Below are 18594 nucleotides of genomic sequence, written 5' to 3' on the forward strand. Positions count from 1 at the left end.
CGCTATTTTTTTCCCGTTTTGATTTTGTGGTTTCGTACCTTCCGGGCTCTAAGAATGTGAAGGCTGATGCCCTGTCAAGGAGTTTTGTGCCCGACTCTCCGGGTGTTCCTGAGCCGGCGGGTATTCTCAGAGAAGGGGTAATTTTGTCTGCCATCTCCCCTGATTTGCGGCGGGTGCTGCAAAATTTTCAGGCTGATAGACCTGACCTTTGCCCAGCGGAGAAACTGTTTGTCCCTGATAAATGGACTAGTAGAGTTATCTCTGAGGTTCATTGTTCGGTGTTGGCTGGTCATCCTGGAATCTTTGGTACCAGAGATTTGGTGGCTAGATCCTTTTGGTGGCCGTCTTTGTCACAGGATGTGCGTTCTTTTGTGCAGTCCTGTGGGACTTGTGCTCGGGCTAAGCCCTGCTGTTCTCGTGCCAGTGGGTTGATTTTGCCCTTGCCGGTCCCAAAGAGGCCCTGGACGCATATTTCTATGGATTTTATTTCGGATTTCCCTGTCTCTCAAAAGATGTTGGTCATTTGGGTGGTTTGTGATCGCTTCTCTAAGATGGTCCATTTGGTACCCTTGTCTAAATTGCCTTCCTCCTCTGATTTGGTGCCGTTGTTTTTCCAGCATGTGGTTCGTTTACATGGCATTCCGGAGAACATCGTTTTGGACAGAGGTTCCCAGTTTGTTTCGAGGTTTTGGCAATCCTTTTGTGCTAGGATGGGCATTGATTTGTCTTTTTCCTCAGCTTTCCATCCTCAGACAAATGGCCAAACCGAATGAACTAATCAGACTTTGGAAACATATCTGAGATGCTTTGTTTCTGCTGATCAGGATGATTGGGTGTCCTTTTTGCCTTTGGCTGAGTTTGCCCTTAATAATCGGGCCAGCTCGGCTACTTTGGTTTCGCCGTTTTTCTGCAATTCTGGTTTCCATCCTCGTTTCTCTTCAGGGCAGGTTGAGTCTTCGGACTGTCCTAGTGTAGATACTGTGGTGGATAGGTTGCAGCAGATTTGGACTCATGTGGTGGACAATTTGACATTGTCCCAGGAGAAAGCTCAACGTTTCGCTAACCGCCGGCGCTGTGTGGGTCCCCGACTTCGTGTTGGGGATTTGGTTTGGTTATCGTCTCGTTATGTTCCTATGAAGGTTTCCTCTCCTAAGTTTAAGCCTCGTTTCATTGGTCCGTATAAGATTTCTGAGGTTCTCAATCCTGTGTCATTTCGTTTGACCCTTCCAGCTTCTTTTGCCATCCATAATGTATTCCATAGGTCGTTGTTGCGGAAATACGTGGCGCCTGTGGTTCCATCCGTTGATCCTCCTGCCCCGGTGTTGGTTGAGGGGGAGTTGGAGTATGTGGTGGAGAAGATTTTGGATTCTCGTATTTCGAGACGGAAACTCCAGTACCTGGTCAAGTGGAAGGATTATGGTCAGGAAGATAATTCCTGGGTCTTTGCCTCTGATGTTCACGCTGCCGATCTGGTTCGTGCCTTTCATTTGGCTCGTCCTGGTCGGCCTGGGGGCTCTGGTGAGGGTTCGGTGACCCCTCCTCAAGGGGGGTACTGTTGTGAATTCTGTTGTCAAGCTCCCTCCTGTGGTCATGAATGGTACTTCGGCTGGTTCTGTCCATGGGCTTCCTCTGGTGGTTGTGAGTGGGACTGCGGCTTCTGAGTTTCCTTCCACAGGTGACGAGGTTAATTCGTTAGCTGGCTGCTCTATTTAACTCCACTTAGATCATTGCTCCTTGCCACCTGTCAATGTTCCAGTATTGGTCTGTTCGCTCCTGGATCGTTCTTGTGACCTGTCTTCTCCAGCAGAAGCTAAGTTCCTGCTTGTTTTTCTCTTGTTTGCTATTTTTCTGTCCAGCTTGCTATTTTGATTTTTGTCTTGCTTGCTGGAAGCTCTGGGACGCAGAGGGAGCGCCTCCGCACCGTGAATCGGTGCGGAGGGTCTTTTGCGCCCTCTGCGTGGTTTTTTTGTAGTTTTTGTGCTGACCGCAAAGTCACCTTTCCTATCCTCTGTCTGTTCAGTAAGTCGGGCCTCTCTTTGCTAAATCTATTTCATCTCTGTGTTTGTGATTTTCATCTTACTCACAGTCATTATATGTGGGGGGCTGCCTTTTCCTTTGGGGAATTTCTCTGAGGCAAGGTAGGCTTATTTTTCTATCTTTAGGGCTAGCTAGTTCCTTAGGCTGTGACGAGTTGTATAGGGAGCGTTAGGAGCAATCCACGGCTATTTCTAGTGTGTGTGATAGGATTAGGGATTGCGGTCAGCAGAGTTCCCACGTCCCAGAGCTTGTCCTGTACTACTATTAACTATCAGGTCTTTCCATGTGCTCTTACCCACCTGGTCCATTATTGTCCTAACCACCAGGTCATAACATGTCGCATTTTGCATATTGTTGCATGTCGCATATTGTTGCATGTCGCATATTGTTGCATGTTGCATGTTGTTGCATGTTGCATGCTGTCGCATGTTGTCACATGTCGCATGTTGTTGCATGGTGTATGTTGCATGGTGTATGCTGTGTGTTACATGTTGTGTGTTGTATGTGCACACAGTCTAGACGAGTCCAGCTCTGCTACATCTGGATGCCTGACATCTAGATGTAGCAGAGCGTGTAGATGATCGCCGGAGATAACTCTCCAGCGATCACCTACACTACAGCGTTCTCACAATCAGCTGATCAGCTGTTTGCGAGAACCAGACTAGTGACCGGAGATAACTCCCGGTCACGTGCACGGCAGTTCTCGCAATAACATAAGTTCTCGCGAAAACTGCAGTGGACAAGGGACTTTTGGCGGCGGGAAAGGGGAGTCGGCAGACATGCGTAGTAAGCTGCGTGTACGCAGTTTCTACGCATGTGACTAATCATTAAATGCGATTTTATCGCATCTAATGATAGTCTATGGTAAATTTATGGGGCGGCGACGGAGCGTCGCTGCTTTGTAAACAGACATGCTGCGTTCTAAAAAGACGCGCCGCATGTCAGTTTACGTGGGTCTGCCGCCTGCGTGTTTTACCGCATAGTGGAGACGGGATTTAATGAAATCCCCTCCACTATGCTGTAACATCTAGACAATGTGGCTTTACGCAGCGTCAAACACGCAGCGTTTCCTGAACGTGGAAACATACCCTAATAGACTCGCAGTGTCCAGACTTTATCATATGTGACTGGAATTGCTTCTTGGCTATTAGAAACTGTTGGAAGGAGAGAGATTAAGGCAAATGGTTTCATTTTTTTTATTAAATCTATCTTTCGTAAGATGTGTTTATAAGAAAAAGTGACAGAGATGTTACCTTTTCCGTAATGTTGGAGATGAAGCTTTGAAGCTTGCATACAGGATGACACTTGTACATGATAGATAATTGCACATAAAATGTGTGGAAGGAAACATTTTGTCAATTATAAATCTAAACAAATAATGCTCCTTATTATATTGCAGAGAAGGAAAAATGCAGAATGAGAGGGCTTTTGGGGTATCTTCAAAAGAAGTATTTGAAGCTATTTACAGGTAACTTGTGCACATACTGTAGATTTGCAACAATGATTGTTGGTTTTGCAAATGAATATGAAGTTCTGGGCCCAATTGTAAAAGTATTTCCTGGTGAATAACCACTGAGAGAGCATGGTTTTGTTATGTAGGTATTCTGAAATTGCATTCTATTTTGTAACTGTGTATGAAATCATTTTGGAGACATTTATAGAAATGTTTAAATATATTGGAAGTTTAAAACAAAATGCCGCCTCCCCCGTGGTGCTCTCTCTGCTAGTGGAATAGGGAAAATAAATGTTATTGTGTAATTCATATCATTCTTGGGGATATTCCAATGTGTCCACCTGATATATGCTGTTATACTTCTGTATTATCACTGGGAGCCGGACATACACTGCCCCATTGTCCACCAGCCACAGGACTAATTGTGGTAGTAACTGAACTAATAGATCTGAACTAGCTTGTCTTGTAAAAATAAGGGTGTGAGTATTCCCACAGGATATGTTGATGCCATACTAATCAGATTTGTGTGCTGTAAGATGTTGTTATTGTCAGGGTCCATGTGCTCGAGAGAGACCCTAAATAATAGCACAAAGCCTGGTTCTCAGTGCCACATACAGGTCATATACAGGGGACCTATGTTTTTGGGTTAGGCCTCTTTCACATTTCCATTTTTTGCCATCCGTCGCAATGCGTCGTTTTGGGCAAAAAACGGGTCCTGCAAATGTGCTTGCAGGATGCGTTTTTTGCCAATAGACTTGCATTAGCGACGGACCGCGATGGATGGCCACACGTCGCATCCGTCGTGCGGCGGATCCGTCGTGTTTTGGCGGACGCGACGGACAAAAAAAAGTTCAATGTAACTTTTTTTGCACGTCGCGGCCGAAACCCCGCCCCCTCCTCCCTGGACTTCAGAATGGGCAGCGGATGCGTTGAAAAACTGCATCCGCTGCCCACTTCGGGAAGAAATATCACATCGTCTGTTGGTACGTCGGCCCGACGCATAGCGACGGACCCGTACCGACGTAAATGTGAAAGACACCTAAACTACTGTGCTATAATGAAAGTGTTTCATCCAGGTGAGCTCCTGGGACATTACCAGAGTCTTTTTGCCTAGCTAGCTCTGACATCACTAGTGATTTTTAGTGAGGTGAGCCACAATGACAGCACAAGAAAGCTTCACTCACGTGACAACTGTGATATCACAGGAAGGTTTCAGTCAGATACGCCGTGACATCACAACAGGGTTTAGTCGGGTAAGTTGCTGTGCATCACAATGGTGTTTTAGTCGGGTAAGCTGCTGTGACACCACAAGAGTGTTTTTGTCAGGCAAGCTCTGGTGACATCATGTCATTTTCAGTAAGGTAGGCTCCTGTGATATCACAAGAAGGTCTCAGTGAGGTAAGCTGTGATGTCACAACAGGGATTTGGTCAAATAAACTGCTGTGATATCACAATGGGTCATCAGGGTGATATGCTCAGGGGTGGACTTACAGTATGTACCATCAAATCAGCATTGGGAGCCACTGCTGTAGGTGTCCAGTCCTGTCCTTTTTTTTAAAAAGTGGAAGAAAACCCAACCCAGCTTAGACATCTGCAGTGTATCTACATCGTAATGCTTTGTATTTCAAGGTATAAACGCTGTTCCCGTTTTTCTTTTGACTAATTTGTAATTAGATCAGAAGAGGAGATGGTGACTTTTATGCATTATATGGACACAATATGGAATGTTTGTGGAAAAGATGTTATACAAGCTTTTGACCTCTCTGCATTCCACACAGTCTTTGATCTTGGAGGTAATAAAAAAAAGTCTTACAAATTGTATTTTATTATTTTATTCATTATTTTATTTTATTTTGTATTCATAAATGTATGCAGTAAATCCACAGCACCCCACACTGAAATCTTCAATGACAAATATACAATATATCAGGCAGATCTTTGTGCAGATTGTATGTAGAACGGTTTGAATTTAAAAAAATTGAAATTTCTAATGTTATGCCTACTGTTGGTCCTACATTGGTCTTATACTCTCCAGTTATAACCTATTAACACATGTGACCACTTCTATCTGCGATTGACTGTGGAAGTCACCTGTCAGTATGAGATGTCATCATTGGTGGTTAGTGTACAGAGAGTGATGGAAGACGTCAGCAGGGTAGGACTGGGACTAAGAAGCAGTTCTAGCACACAAACACTCTGCTAGATCTCCCATATTTGTTGACGGGTTGCAATCATGACCACAACCCTTATTACTGCCGCTGTCAATCACTAGAATCTCGGTAGACTAACAAAAATTATTATAAATGTTGGGTAAACCACTAAAGTCATAAATCACAAGAAAAAATACTATACTAAATACTAAAATAATATATTTATTGCATATGTTTGAAAATTATAGAAGTACAAAAAAACTTAATAAAAAATTCCACCAAAAAAGGAAAAAAACTCTGGGTAGAGAACAAATAAATATTTAGAACCTGACACTATAAGATCCTGTTAAAGCTCTTTACTACAGTCTCCTACTGTCACGAATCACAGGGGGATATTTTTAACATCCCCACCGCTGACACCAATATGTCATGAACCGGGATTGTTTGGTTGCCCCGATGCTTTTCTGAAGAGAATTTTTCTATATCCCACTTCCCAGTTCCGGTTTGGAACTTGCAAGTTCCCTCAGGTCAGTCAGGGAACTGCACCTACGATAATTAGTCGCCAGAAAGGCTGCCTTACTTTGTACTGACTAATGGGCACACTGCAGCGAGGGCGATATACAGTACAGACCAAAAGTTTTGACACACCTTCACATTTAAAGATTTTTCTGTATTTTCATGACTATGAAAATTGTACATTCACACTGAAGGCATCACAACTATGAATGAACACATGTGGAATTATATACTTAACAAAAAAAGTGTGAAACAACTGAAAATGTCTTATATTCTAGGTTCTTCAAAGTAGCCACCTTTTGCTTTGATGACTGCTTTGCACACTCTTGGCATTCTCTTGATGAGCTTCAAGAGGTAGTCACCGGGAATGGTCTTCCAACAATCTTGAAGGAGTTCCCAGAGATGCTTAACACTTGTTGGCCCTTTTGCCTTCACTCTGCGGTCCAGCTCACCCCAAACCATCTTGATTGGGTTCAGGTCTTTTGACTGTGGAGGCCAGGTCATCTGGCGTAGCACTCCATCACTCTCCTTCTTTGTGAAATAGCCCTTACACAGCCTGGAGGTGTGTTTGGGGTAATTTTTCTGTTGAAAAATAAATGATTGTCCAACTAAACGCAAACCGGATGGAATAGCATGCCGCTGCAAGATGCTGTGGTAGCCATGCTGGTTCAGTATGCCTTCAATTTTGAATAAATCCCCAACAGGGTCACCAGCAAAGCACCCCCACACCATCACACCTTCTCCTCCATGCTTCACGGTGGGAACCAGGCATGTAGAGTCCATCCGTTCACCTTTTCTGCTTCGCACAAAGACACGGTGGTTGGAACCAAAGATTTCAAATTTAGACTCATCAGACCAAAGCACAGATTTCCACTGGTCTAATGTCCATTCCTTGTGTTCTTTAGCTCTTTAGCCCAAACACGTCTCTTCTGCTTGTTGCCTGTCCTTAGCAGTGGTTTCCTATCAGCTATTTTACCATGAAGGCCCGCTTCACAAAGTCTCCTCTTAACAGTTGTTGTAGAGATGTGTCTGCTGCTAGAACTCTGTGTGTCATTGACCTAGTTTCTAATCTGAGCTGCTGTTAACCTGCGATTTCTGAGGCTGGTGACTTGGATAAACTTATCCTCAGAAGCAGAGGTGACTCTTGGTCTTCATTTCCTGGGGCGGTCCTCATGTGAGCCAGTTTCTTTGTAGCGCTTGATGGTTTTTGCCACTGCACTTGGGGACACTTTCAAAGTTTGCCCAATTTTTCAGACTGACTGATCTTCATTTCTTAAGGTAATGATGGCCACTCATTTTTCTTTACTTAGAATTTGTATTATGGCAAGAAAAAAACATCTAACAGTCTATTCAGTAGGACTATCAGCTCTGTATCCACCATACTTCTGCACAACACAACTGATGGTCCCAACCCCATTTATAAGGCAAGAAATCCCACTTATTAAACCTGACAGGGCACACCTGTGAAGTGGAAACCATTCCCGGAGACTACCTCTTGAAGCTCATCAAGAGAATGCCAAGAGTGTACAAAGCAGTCATCAAAGCAAAAGGTGGCTACTTTGAAGAACCTAGAATATAAGACATCATTTCAGTTGTTTCACACTTTTTTTGTTAAGTATATAATTCCACATGTGTTAATTCAAAGTTTTGATGCCTTCAGTATGAATGTACAATTTTCATAGTCATGAAAAAACAGAAAAATCTTTAAATGAGAAGGTGTGTCCAAACTTTTAGTCTGTACTGTATATATAAAATAAGCAGCAGCAGACAGTAATGGAGCTTTTTGAGGTATGCAGTGAGATCTATGTCTATGTACTCACATACAGTGCCTGCAGGCCTTGCACTGATGTGGATATGTGCACATAGACTCCCTTGACTACCTAGCGCTGCAATATATGTACCCCCGAATTAGCCCTAAGAAGGACTGTTGGTGTATCAGGATTTGTGGACTGAACACTAGCAGACCCAAACTAATAAAAGTAAGAATCAGGCCCTATCTCAACAGCAGCTCTCCCTGCACTAGCTGAGTCCAGAGCAGAATGCGGCGAGCTGGGCGGCGCCAGGTCTCTTATAGACCTGATGACACTGTGTAGCCAGCCAATCACTGTAATATCACAACAAAGATGGCTGCAGCATTACAGTGCATCGCAGACAATCCCTGCATGGTCATTGGTGCTCTAAAGAGTGCCAAAATTGCAGGCCGGAAACCTGAGCTCCCGCCGAATAATCCGGGAAGTACTTTGTGCTTGCCGAGTACACCGAGCATGGCGATACTCGGGCGCATACCGAGTAGTGGTGAGCACTTTCGCTCATCACTAATACTCATGTTTATTCAGACTCCCATGACAGCATGACAAGAGAGGGGATCCGCCCTTCAGGAACAGGAAACCTACAGATACAAAATGGCTACACCTCTCCCACATATCAGTTGGTTTCCTGTTCCTATAGGGACTGTATCCTACAGAAGATGGATCCCAGGCCGATTCAGGTAGTGAGGGGGTCTCCTACCTTGGCCGGTGTGGAGTTCCTGGAGGCATCACGGTGGTCTTGGCAGTTCTGCATGTCGAAGATGCTCGCAGCAGGGAGCAGTGGGCCAGCGGTCTTTCAGTCTTCAGCCGGCGCCAGGTGAATATGTGCCCCTCGTTGTGTCCCCGGGGTGTATTGTGGTGCTGGAGGCTATCTGTTCCATGGTGAAGCCGTCTGGGACAAAGCTGGCTGTCCGGGCAGTCCCGTGCTGCTCTCGGCGCTGGGGACAGCAGTGACATCTGGGGGCGGAACCAGCGTGTGTTTCCGGGTGAGGGGTTGCCGCGCATGCTCGGCGACTCCAAGATGGCGGCACACACTGGTAATTGCACGCCGAGCAAAGCACGGGCTTCCTGCCTGTCACCTGCACCTGGGGGGTGGTGTTGTGAATTCTGCTCTTGGGCTCCCTCCTGTGGTTATGAGTGGTAGTGCTGCGGTAGTTGGATCGCAGCATTTATCAGGTGTATCCATTTTTTGCAATTTGGGCTGGGCTAATTAAGTCCTGCTTTATCCTTTAGTCAGTGCCAGTTGTCCATTGTTTTTGGAGGATTCCCATCCATTCCTGGTCTTTCCAGGTCTGCTGTTCATTTCTTCAAAGATAAGTTCTGGCCTTGTTTTTGCTGTCCACCTGCTGTGGACCTTATAGTCTGTGCATTTTCTTGTTTTGTTTTGTCCAGCTTTGTCTGTGAAGGATTTTTTGCAGCCTAGCTGTGTCACTGGAGATGCAGATATACCCTCCATGTCTTTAGTCAGATGTGGTGTTTTGTATTTTCTGTGGTGGATATTTTCTAGTGTTTTAATACTGACCGCATAGTTCTCTGTCCTATTCTTCCTTTTTTGCTAGTATGGCCTCCTATGCTAAATCCTGATTTCATGTCTGCGTATGTTATTTCCCTCTCCTTTCACAGTCAATATTTGTGGGCGGCTGTCTATCCTTTGGGGATTTTCTCTGAGGCAAGATAGTTTTCCCGTTTCTGTCTTTAGGGGTAGTTAGTTCTTAGCCTGTGTCGAGGGGTCTAGGGAGTGTTAGGTACCCCCCACGGCTACTTCTAGTTGCGCTGCTAGTTCAGGGTTTGCGGTCAGTAAAGGTACCACCTTCTCCAGAGTACGTCTCATGCTGCTCCTAGGCCACCAGATCATAACAGGGTGGACAGCAAATCAAGGACAGTGCCGGGCATTCTGCTGAACCGGAGGAAGGGATTTAAGCAGGCTCCAGACCCGGACCGTTGCTTCTGGCCTCAAGGTGTGATGATGAAGAGTGACCATGAGCAGCAGGCCCTGCTACCGGAGGAGATTCGTCAGAAGTTCAAAGCCAAGGACCATGTCAGGAGAAGTGACGATTCCAGTCGTAAAAGCTCCTCCAAACAATGATCGGATGCATCATCCAGAAAAGACCCCCATCGTATTCCGGTATCTTTTTTCTGCAGCCACTGGTAAGTAATCTATGAGAAAGTTCACTCAGTGACGCAGTCCCCCTCATATTATTTATTTTAGGGGAAGAAGTGCATCGGTAAGGCTAAACACAAGGAATGCGCTCTCTGTGGAGTCCCCTTACCAGATTCATGCTAAAAAAACTATGTGCCCCCTGCATCCAGCACACTATGTCTAGAAAGACTACATTGCCTTACCATACTCCCGCAGGTAGCGGAAGAATCTACTAATATGGCGGCAAGCCTGAAGGAGATGATCATGGCAGAAGTTAAGCAGTCTCTTAAGTCCCTGTCTCAAGCAGGACCCTCAAAATCCAAAGGTCCCCTGGTCTCTGATTCTTCAGGGGATGATGATAGGGATGAAGGCGCCTATGATTCGGGTCCCTCGTCCTCCTCATCGGGAGAAGATTCTGGCTGCTTTTGTTTACCCCTTGATAGGATTGATTGACAAGTCAGTCAAGTCAGTCAAGGGGACGATGGGCATAGCAGATCCCAAGCCGCAGTTATGCAATTAAGAGATCATGTTCAGTGGACTGGATCAGAAGAAACGTAGGTCTTTTCCATTGAATGAAAAAATTTAGGAACTTATTTATAGGAAATGGAAGAAACCTGAGAAGAAAGGTTCCCTGCCACCAGCTTTAAAGCATAGATATCCCTTTGTCGACCCAGCACTTTGTCAGCACTTGGGACAAGGCCCCTAAGCTGGATGCGGTGGTGGCCAAAGTCTCAAAACGAGCCTCGCTGCCTTTTGAGGATATGGGATCTCTTAAGGATCCACTTGACAGAAAGGCAGACTCCTTCCTTAAGGGAGCCTGGGAAATGGTGGCTGGTTCCTTAAGGCCAGCAGTAGCATCAACTTGTACGGCCAGATCAATGATGGTCTGGCGGGACCAATTAGAATCCCAGTTAAAGGAAGGGGCTGTTAGAGACGCTATGTTAAGTGCTCTGCCAGTGATCCAGGAAGCCGCTGCCTTCTTATCAGATGCTTCTATTGACTCAGTTAAGATGGCGGCTAGGGCGGCGGTTCTCTCTAATGCTGCTAAGAGAGCCCTATGGTTGAAATGCTGGTCGGGGGACATTCAGCCGAGATGAAAACTCTGCGCCATTCCATGCAAAGGAGAGAATTTATTCGGTCCAGCATTGGATGAGTTGCTAGAGAATGCTGGCAACGATAAGAAGAAGTTCCCTAATTTATCCATATCCTACCGTCGTCCCTTCAACAAGAAAAGATTTTGTCAGGGAAGGAAACATACATTTTCACCCTCTAGAGACCAATTTAGAGGGGAAGAAAGGTGTAGAAGAGGTACGGGATTTATGTAAGCAGCAAGTGTGGTGGAGAAGTTGGTTTTCTCCTGTCAGATAACTGCTCCTTCACCCAAATCCCACTGCCTCACTCTGTTACCCTCCTTTCCTTTGAGGTGCACTCTGTGCGCGTCTATGCCCCCACCAGCCTCTAACTGGCTGTCATTTACCACCCCCCAGGGCCAGGCACCACCTTCTTTGACCACTTCACCACCTGGCTACTTCATTTCCTTTCTGCGGACATCCCCACTATCATCATGGGCGACTTCAACATCTCCATTGACACATCCCTCTCAGCTGCCACTAAACTTCTATCTCTCACTTCCTCCTTCAGCCTCACTCAATGGTCTTCTGCAGCCACTCACAAAGATGGTCACACATTGGACCTCATCTTCACCCGCCTCTGCTCCCTATCTAAACCTCTCTAACTCACCTCTTCCTCTTTCTGACCACAATCTACTCACATTCTCTTCCCTCTCCACTCCTTGTCTACAATCTCCACCCCACAAACTTGCACACCCTCGCAGAAATCTTAAACCCCTTGATCTACATTCACTCTCTGAATCCCTCCTCACTCTCACAGACATAAGTTCCCTACACAATGTTGATGACGCTGCAGCTCTATATAACACCACAATAGCTGAAGCTTTGGAATCTCTTGCCCCTCTCACACACACCAAAGCTCGCAAAATCAACAGACAGCCCTGGCACACCAGCCTGACCAAAGAACTGAGGCAAGCTTCCAGGGCTACAGAACGGAGATGGAAAAGATCCCACTCCAATGAGCACTTTATCGCATTTAAACAGTCCCTCACTACTTTCAAGACCCCACTCGCCACAGCTAAACAAACCTACTTCTCATCTCTCATATCCTCCCTGTCTCACAACCCTAAACAGTTATTCAACACCATCAACTCTCTCCTCCGTCCCCCAGCACCTCCTCCCTCCCCACTAATCTGAAGCCTTTGCCTCATTTTTCAAGCAGAAGATTGAGAACATCAGAGACAGTTTTAGTAGACAACCCCCAGAGCCCTTCCTCCCAACTACCCAGCCCTCCACCTCCAAAACCAACTTCTCCACTATTACAGAAGATCGACACTCCACTCTACTCCCAGGATCGCATCTCACCACCTGTGCACTTGACCCGATCCCTTCCCGCTTCATCCCAAACCTCACCACAGTCTTCATCCCAACTCTAACCCACCTCTTCAACCTATCACTAACAACTGGTGTTTTCCCCTCAAGCTTTAAACATGCCTCAATCACACCTATCCTCAAAAAGCCCTTTCTTGACCCATCCTCTGTATCTAGCTATCGCCCTATATCACTTCTCCCCTATGCCTCAAAACTACTGGAACAACACGTCCATCTTGAACTGTCCTCCCATCTATCTTCCTGTTCCCTTTTCGACCGCTTAAAATCAGGCTTCCGGTCACATCACTCCCCTGAAACTGTCCTAACTAAGGTCACCAATGACCTATTAACCGCCAAGAGCGAGCGACACTACTCTATCCTCCTCCTCCTGGACCTGTCCACTGCCTTTGACAGTGGACCATTCCCTATTACTATAGACCCTCTCATCCCTTGGCATCACAGACTTGGCCCTATCCTGGATCTCATCATACCTAACTGACCGAACATTCAGCATCTCCCATTCACACATCACCTCCTCACCTCTCCTCCTATCTGTCGGAGTCTCGCAAGGTTCAGTTCTAGGGCCCCTGCTCTTCTCCATTTACACTTTTAGCCTGGGACAGCTCATAGAATCTCATGGTTTTCAGTATCATCTCTATGCTGATGACACACAGATCTACATCTCTAAACCAGATATCACCACCCTACTAACCAAAATCCCTCAATGTCTATCCGCCATTTCATCCTTCTTCGCTAGATTTCTAAAACTTAACATGGACAAAACAGAATTCATTGTCTTTCCCCCATCTCACGCGACCCCCCCAATGAACCTATCCATTACAGTAAACGGAAGCCCACTCTCCCCAGTCCCACAAGCCCGCTGTCTCAGGGTAATCCTTGACACTGATCTCTCCTTCAAACCGTATATCCAAGCCCTTTCCACTTCCTGCTGCCTTCAACTCAAAAATATTTCCCGGATCTGTACATTCCTAAACCAAGAATCTGCAAAAACCCTAGTCCATGCCCTCATCATCTCCCGCCTCGACTACTGCAACCTACTGCTCTGTGGCCTCCCCTCGACCACTCTCGCACCCCTCCAATCTATTCTAAACTCAGCTGCCCAACTAATCCACCTGTCCCCCCGCTATTCCCCGGCCTCTCCCCTCTGTCAATCCCTTCACTGGCTCCCCATTACCCAGAGACTCCAGTACAAAAGCCTAACCATGACATACAAAGCTATCCACAACCTGTCTGCTCCATACATCTGTGACCTCGTCTCCCGGTACTTTCCTGCACGCAACCTCTGATCCATACAAGATCTCCTCTATTCCCCTCTTATCTCCTCTTCCCACAATTGCATACAAGATTTCTCTCGCGCATCACCCCTATTCTGGAACTCTCTACCACAACATTTCAGACTCTCACCCACCATCGAAACCTTCAAAAAGAACCTGAAGACCTACCTCTTCAAGCCTGCAACCTGCAGTAATCACCGATCGACGAAACCACTGCACGACCAGCTCTATCCTTACCTACAGTATCCTCACCCATCCCTTGTAGATTGTGAGCCCTCGTGGGCAGGGTCCTCTCTCCTCCTGTACCAGTTGTGACTTGTATTGTTCAAGATTATTGTACCTGTTTTTATTATGTATACCCCTCCTCACATGTAAAGGGCCATGGAATAAATGGCGCTATAATAATAAATAATAATAATGTTCCGTCGTTCCTCGAGGGAAAGGAAGAAGCCAGACCAATGACTAACAATGCCGGTGGGGGGGAGGCTGTTGGCCTCTTCCGCAGCATGGTCAGAAATCACAAATAGTGACTGGGTGCGGTGCGTTATATCTCAGGGACTCAAACTTGAGTTTCATCGTATTCCAGAAGTTAACTTTAAACTTACTCCCTTGCGCTCTTCTCCCCTTGAACAGTCGGCGTTAGAATCGGAAGTCACGGCTCTATGTCTAAAGAATGTTCTGATATAAATTCCAGATTCTGAAAGAGGGAGAGGATTTTTTTTTTTTTCCAACAAACGTTATTGGGTTTGAGGGAGAGGATTTTATTCTCCCCTGTTTCTCATCCAGAAACCCGATAAAACATTTAGGACCATCATAAACCTTAGGTCCCTTAATAGTTTTGTGGACAAGCATACCTTTAAAATGGAATCTATTAGTTCAACAAAAAAAATGCTGTTTAAAGACTGTTTCATGGTAGTAGTGGATTTAAAAGATGCACATTATCATCTACCCATCCATGCGGAGTCCCAAAAATTCTTAAGGGTGGCGTTTTTCATGGGGGGAATAGTTCGCCACTTTCAATATATAGCGCTTCCCTTTGGGTTATGAGCTGCCCCCAGAGTATTTACAAAAATACTGTAGTTGCGGAGGCTATGGCACATTTACAGAAATCCAATATTCTCATTGTCCCATACTTAGATGATTTTCTCATAGTGGGAAATTCAGCGGATCATTGCCTATCACAATTGGAGGTGGCTAGGAGGAAGCTAGAACATTTAGGCTGGATAATAAATTATGAGAAATCTTGGCTACAGCCCCTAAAAGTTCAGAGGTTTCTGGGACTGCTGTTGGATTCAGCTACCCAGCAGTGCTGTCTTCCCCTGGATAAGTCAATTCAGATTCAGCATCAGATGTTAAAAGCAATTAATAAACCCACCTTAGACAGGTGATGTCCCTCTTAGGGTCCCTGACATCATGTATTCCGGCTGTCAAGTGGGCTAAGCTTCACACTAGACCCCTTCAAAAAGATGTTTTGATTAATCATCGGGCCTTGGTAGGGTCCTTACACGAAAAGATAACATTGAGCCCATTAACCCTTATGTCACTTAGATGGTGGCTAGACAGGGATAAATTAGCTGCAGGTGTTCCTAGGGTAACAGATATAACTCGCATGATAACCACAGATGCTAGCCCCTCGGGGTGGGGGGCCCACATGGGTGACATTGTGGTTCAGAAACAGTGGGACTCCCTCACAATGGCTTCATCCAACCAGAGGGAGTTAATGGCATTGAGTTATCGGTTAAAAAACTCCTCATATATCTACAGGGTCACCACGTCAGGATTCTTTCGGACAACCAGGTGGCGGTGGCCTATGTAAATGATCAAGGTGGAACACGCTCCGAGGCTCTGATGCAGGTGGCAGATCGCATTTTCCAGACAGCAGAGACACATTTTCAATCTTTAACTGCACTCCACATCAGAGGAAAAGAAAATGTAAAGGCAGACTTTTTCAGCCTCACTACCCTAAGGCAAGGCGAATGGTCTTTAAACAGGGACATCTTCAATCTGATTGTCCGCAAATGGGGTCAACCAGAGGTAGACCTCTTTGCTACCAAATGCAACAGAAAAGTAAGAAAATTCTGTTCCTTGAATCCCAGGGAGAATCCTCTGGCTGTGGATGCCTTCCTGATAAAATGGGATTTTCATTTGGCCAATGCTTTCGTATGGCTCAGGACAATGTCGGTAGACAATCTCTCGGTACTTCCAGACATCCTGGACTTGCTCTACCAAGGTCCGATCAGCCATCCACAAGTGAAGGGACTCCATTTAACGGCGTGGAGTTTGAGTGGTCGTTGTTAAGGCAGGGGCTTCTCCCCAAATTTAGTAGATACCCTTCTTAAGAGTAGGAAACAGATCACAACTAAGATCTACTCTAGAACTTGGAAGAAGTTCCTGGCCATATCAGACTTCGACATAAAAGAGGGCGTGCTGATACGCCAGATCTTAGAATTTCTGCAGAAGGGATTGGAATTAAATCTTTCCACGAGTACACTAAAAGTACAGGTCTCAGCCCTGGGAGCCCTGTTCTCTTGTAATATTGTCAACAATTATTGGGTTTCGATGTTTATTAAGGTTGATGGTAGAGCTAGACCCATACATAAGAGTACATCAGTTCCGTGGGATCTTAATCTAGTCCTTTCATCTTTGACAAAAGAACCCTTCGAACCCCTACAATCAGCCTCAATAAAGATGCTATCCCTTAAAACAGCTTTCCTGGTAGCGATAACATCTACACATAGAGTGTGAGACATCCAGGCGCTTTCCAGGCTTCCCCCTTATACAGAATTCTTGCAGGATAGGGTGATCCTCTGACCGGACCCAGCTTACTTGCCGAAAGTAGAATCCCATTTAAACAGGTCTCAGGAAATAGTTCTACCATCATTCCTCCCTAATCCTTCTAACTTTAAAGCAGAGGAACTCCATACATTAGATGTCAGAAGATGTCTTCTGCAATATATCTCAGTCACTGATACTTGGAAGAGAGATAATACACTATTCTTATCCTTTCAAGGTCCTAGGAAAGAGTATCAAGATGCACACTAGCTAGATGGATTAGGGTGGCTATCTCTCTGGCTTATACAGAAGGTGGGGGTCCGGCTCCGCAGAATCTGAGGGCGCATTCCACCCGGGCCATGGCATCATCCTGGGTGGAAAGATCTGAAGTATCAATCGAACAAATATGTAAGGCGGCCACATGGTCTTCCCCTTCCACCTTTTATAAACACCTATTGGTTGGACTTGGGGTGCTCCTCAGATCTCACCTTCGGGTTAAGGGTGCTGCAGGCTATAGTCCCTCCCTAAGGTAGCTTACATCTCTGTAAATCTCTCGTGGTGCTGTCATGGGAGTCCGAATAAAGCATTAAGCTACATACCGGTAGCAGCGGCTTTCGGAGGCCCATGACATCACCCTTAGTTCCCTCCCTTTTCACGTGGGGCTTGCACTTCCTTAAGTAAAAAAAAATAAATATATATATATATATATGAGTTTTTTCACGTGTGAAAACGCTGCTACTGGTAAGTAGCTTAATGCTTTCCATGCTATAGCGCTACAGAGTCAGATTCTGCTACAGATGGATCTGGATAAGTTGGAAACTTGGGCTGAAAGGTGGCAGATGAGGTTTAACAATGATAAATGTAAGGTTATACACATGGGAAGAAGGAATCAATATCACCATTACACACTGAATGGGAAACCACTGGGTAAATCTGACAGGGAGAAGGACTTGGGGATCCTAGTTAATAATAAACTTACCTGGAGCAGCCAGTGCCAAGCAGCAGCTGCCAAGGCAAACAGGATCATGGGGTGCATTAAAAGAGGTCTGGATACACATGATGAGAGCATTATACTGCCTCTGTACAAATCCCTAGTTAGACCGCACATGGAGTACTGTGTCCAGTTTTGGGCACCGGTGCTCAGGAAGGATATAATGGAACTAGAGAGAGTACAAAGGAGGGCAACAAAATTAATAAAGGGGATGGGAGAACTACAATACCCAGATAGATTAGCGAAATTAGGATTATTTAGTCTAGAAAAAAGACGACTGAGGGGCGATCTAATAACCATGTATAAGTATATAAGGGGACAATACAAATATCTCGCTGAGGATCTGTTTATACCAAGGAAGGTGACGGGCACAAGGGGGCATTCTTTGCGTCTGGAGGAGAGAAGGTTTTTCCACCAACATAGAAGAGGATTCTTTACTGTTAGGGCAGTGAGAATCTGGAATTGCTTGCCTGAGGAGGTGGTGATGGCGAACTCAGTCGAGGGGTTCAAGAGAGGCCTGGATGTCTTCCTGGAGCAGAACAATATTGTATCATACAATTAGGTTCTGTAGAAGGACGTAGATCCGGGGATTTATTATGATGGAATATAGGCTGAACTGGATGGACAAATGTCTTTTTTCGGCCTTACTAACTATGTTACTATGTTACTATGTAGAGTGCAACTTTATGTGATAATTATGTACAGAGATTGCTACTCTTAGTTTGTGGTAATGCTACTCACTCGGCTGTTCAGAGGTAGGCACAGGAACGTTTCTTCAGCTGTTTTATTTAAAACTGCATAAACCAGTGTGGGTTCAACAATATAAGCATATAATTCATGTTTACCTGCTTGTTATGTTTGCTAATGACAGGTGTTATGAAGGCAATCCAGAAACACAGTGTGCTTAGCGATCAGAGCGCACACAGTGATCTGACAAATACCCAAAAATACAAGAACGAGCTCTGAGACGTGGAAACTCTGTAGACTGCAC

General features: G+C 45.5%; 1 protein-coding gene across 2 annotated transcripts in view; it reads left to right on the forward strand.

The window, feature by feature from the left end:
• Positions 1-18594, forward strand: part of LOC138673021 (acetylserotonin O-methyltransferase-like) — a 160245-nt gene that overhangs the window by 107321 nt on the left and 34330 nt on the right. For both annotated transcript variants that reach the window (XM_069761558.1, XM_069761557.1), the window contains exons 4-5: positions 3437-3505; positions 5165-5283. In XM_069761558.1, coding sequence (XP_069617659.1) covers positions 3437-3505; positions 5165-5283 — 188 coding nt within the window. The remainder of the gene's footprint in view (positions 1-3436; positions 3506-5164; positions 5284-18594) is intronic.

Source organism: Ranitomeya imitator, chromosome 3 (assembly GCF_032444005.1).
Source record: "Ranitomeya imitator isolate aRanImi1 chromosome 3, aRanImi1.pri, whole genome shotgun sequence".
NCBI classification, from domain to species: Eukaryota; Metazoa; Chordata; class Amphibia; order Anura; family Dendrobatidae; genus Ranitomeya; species Ranitomeya imitator.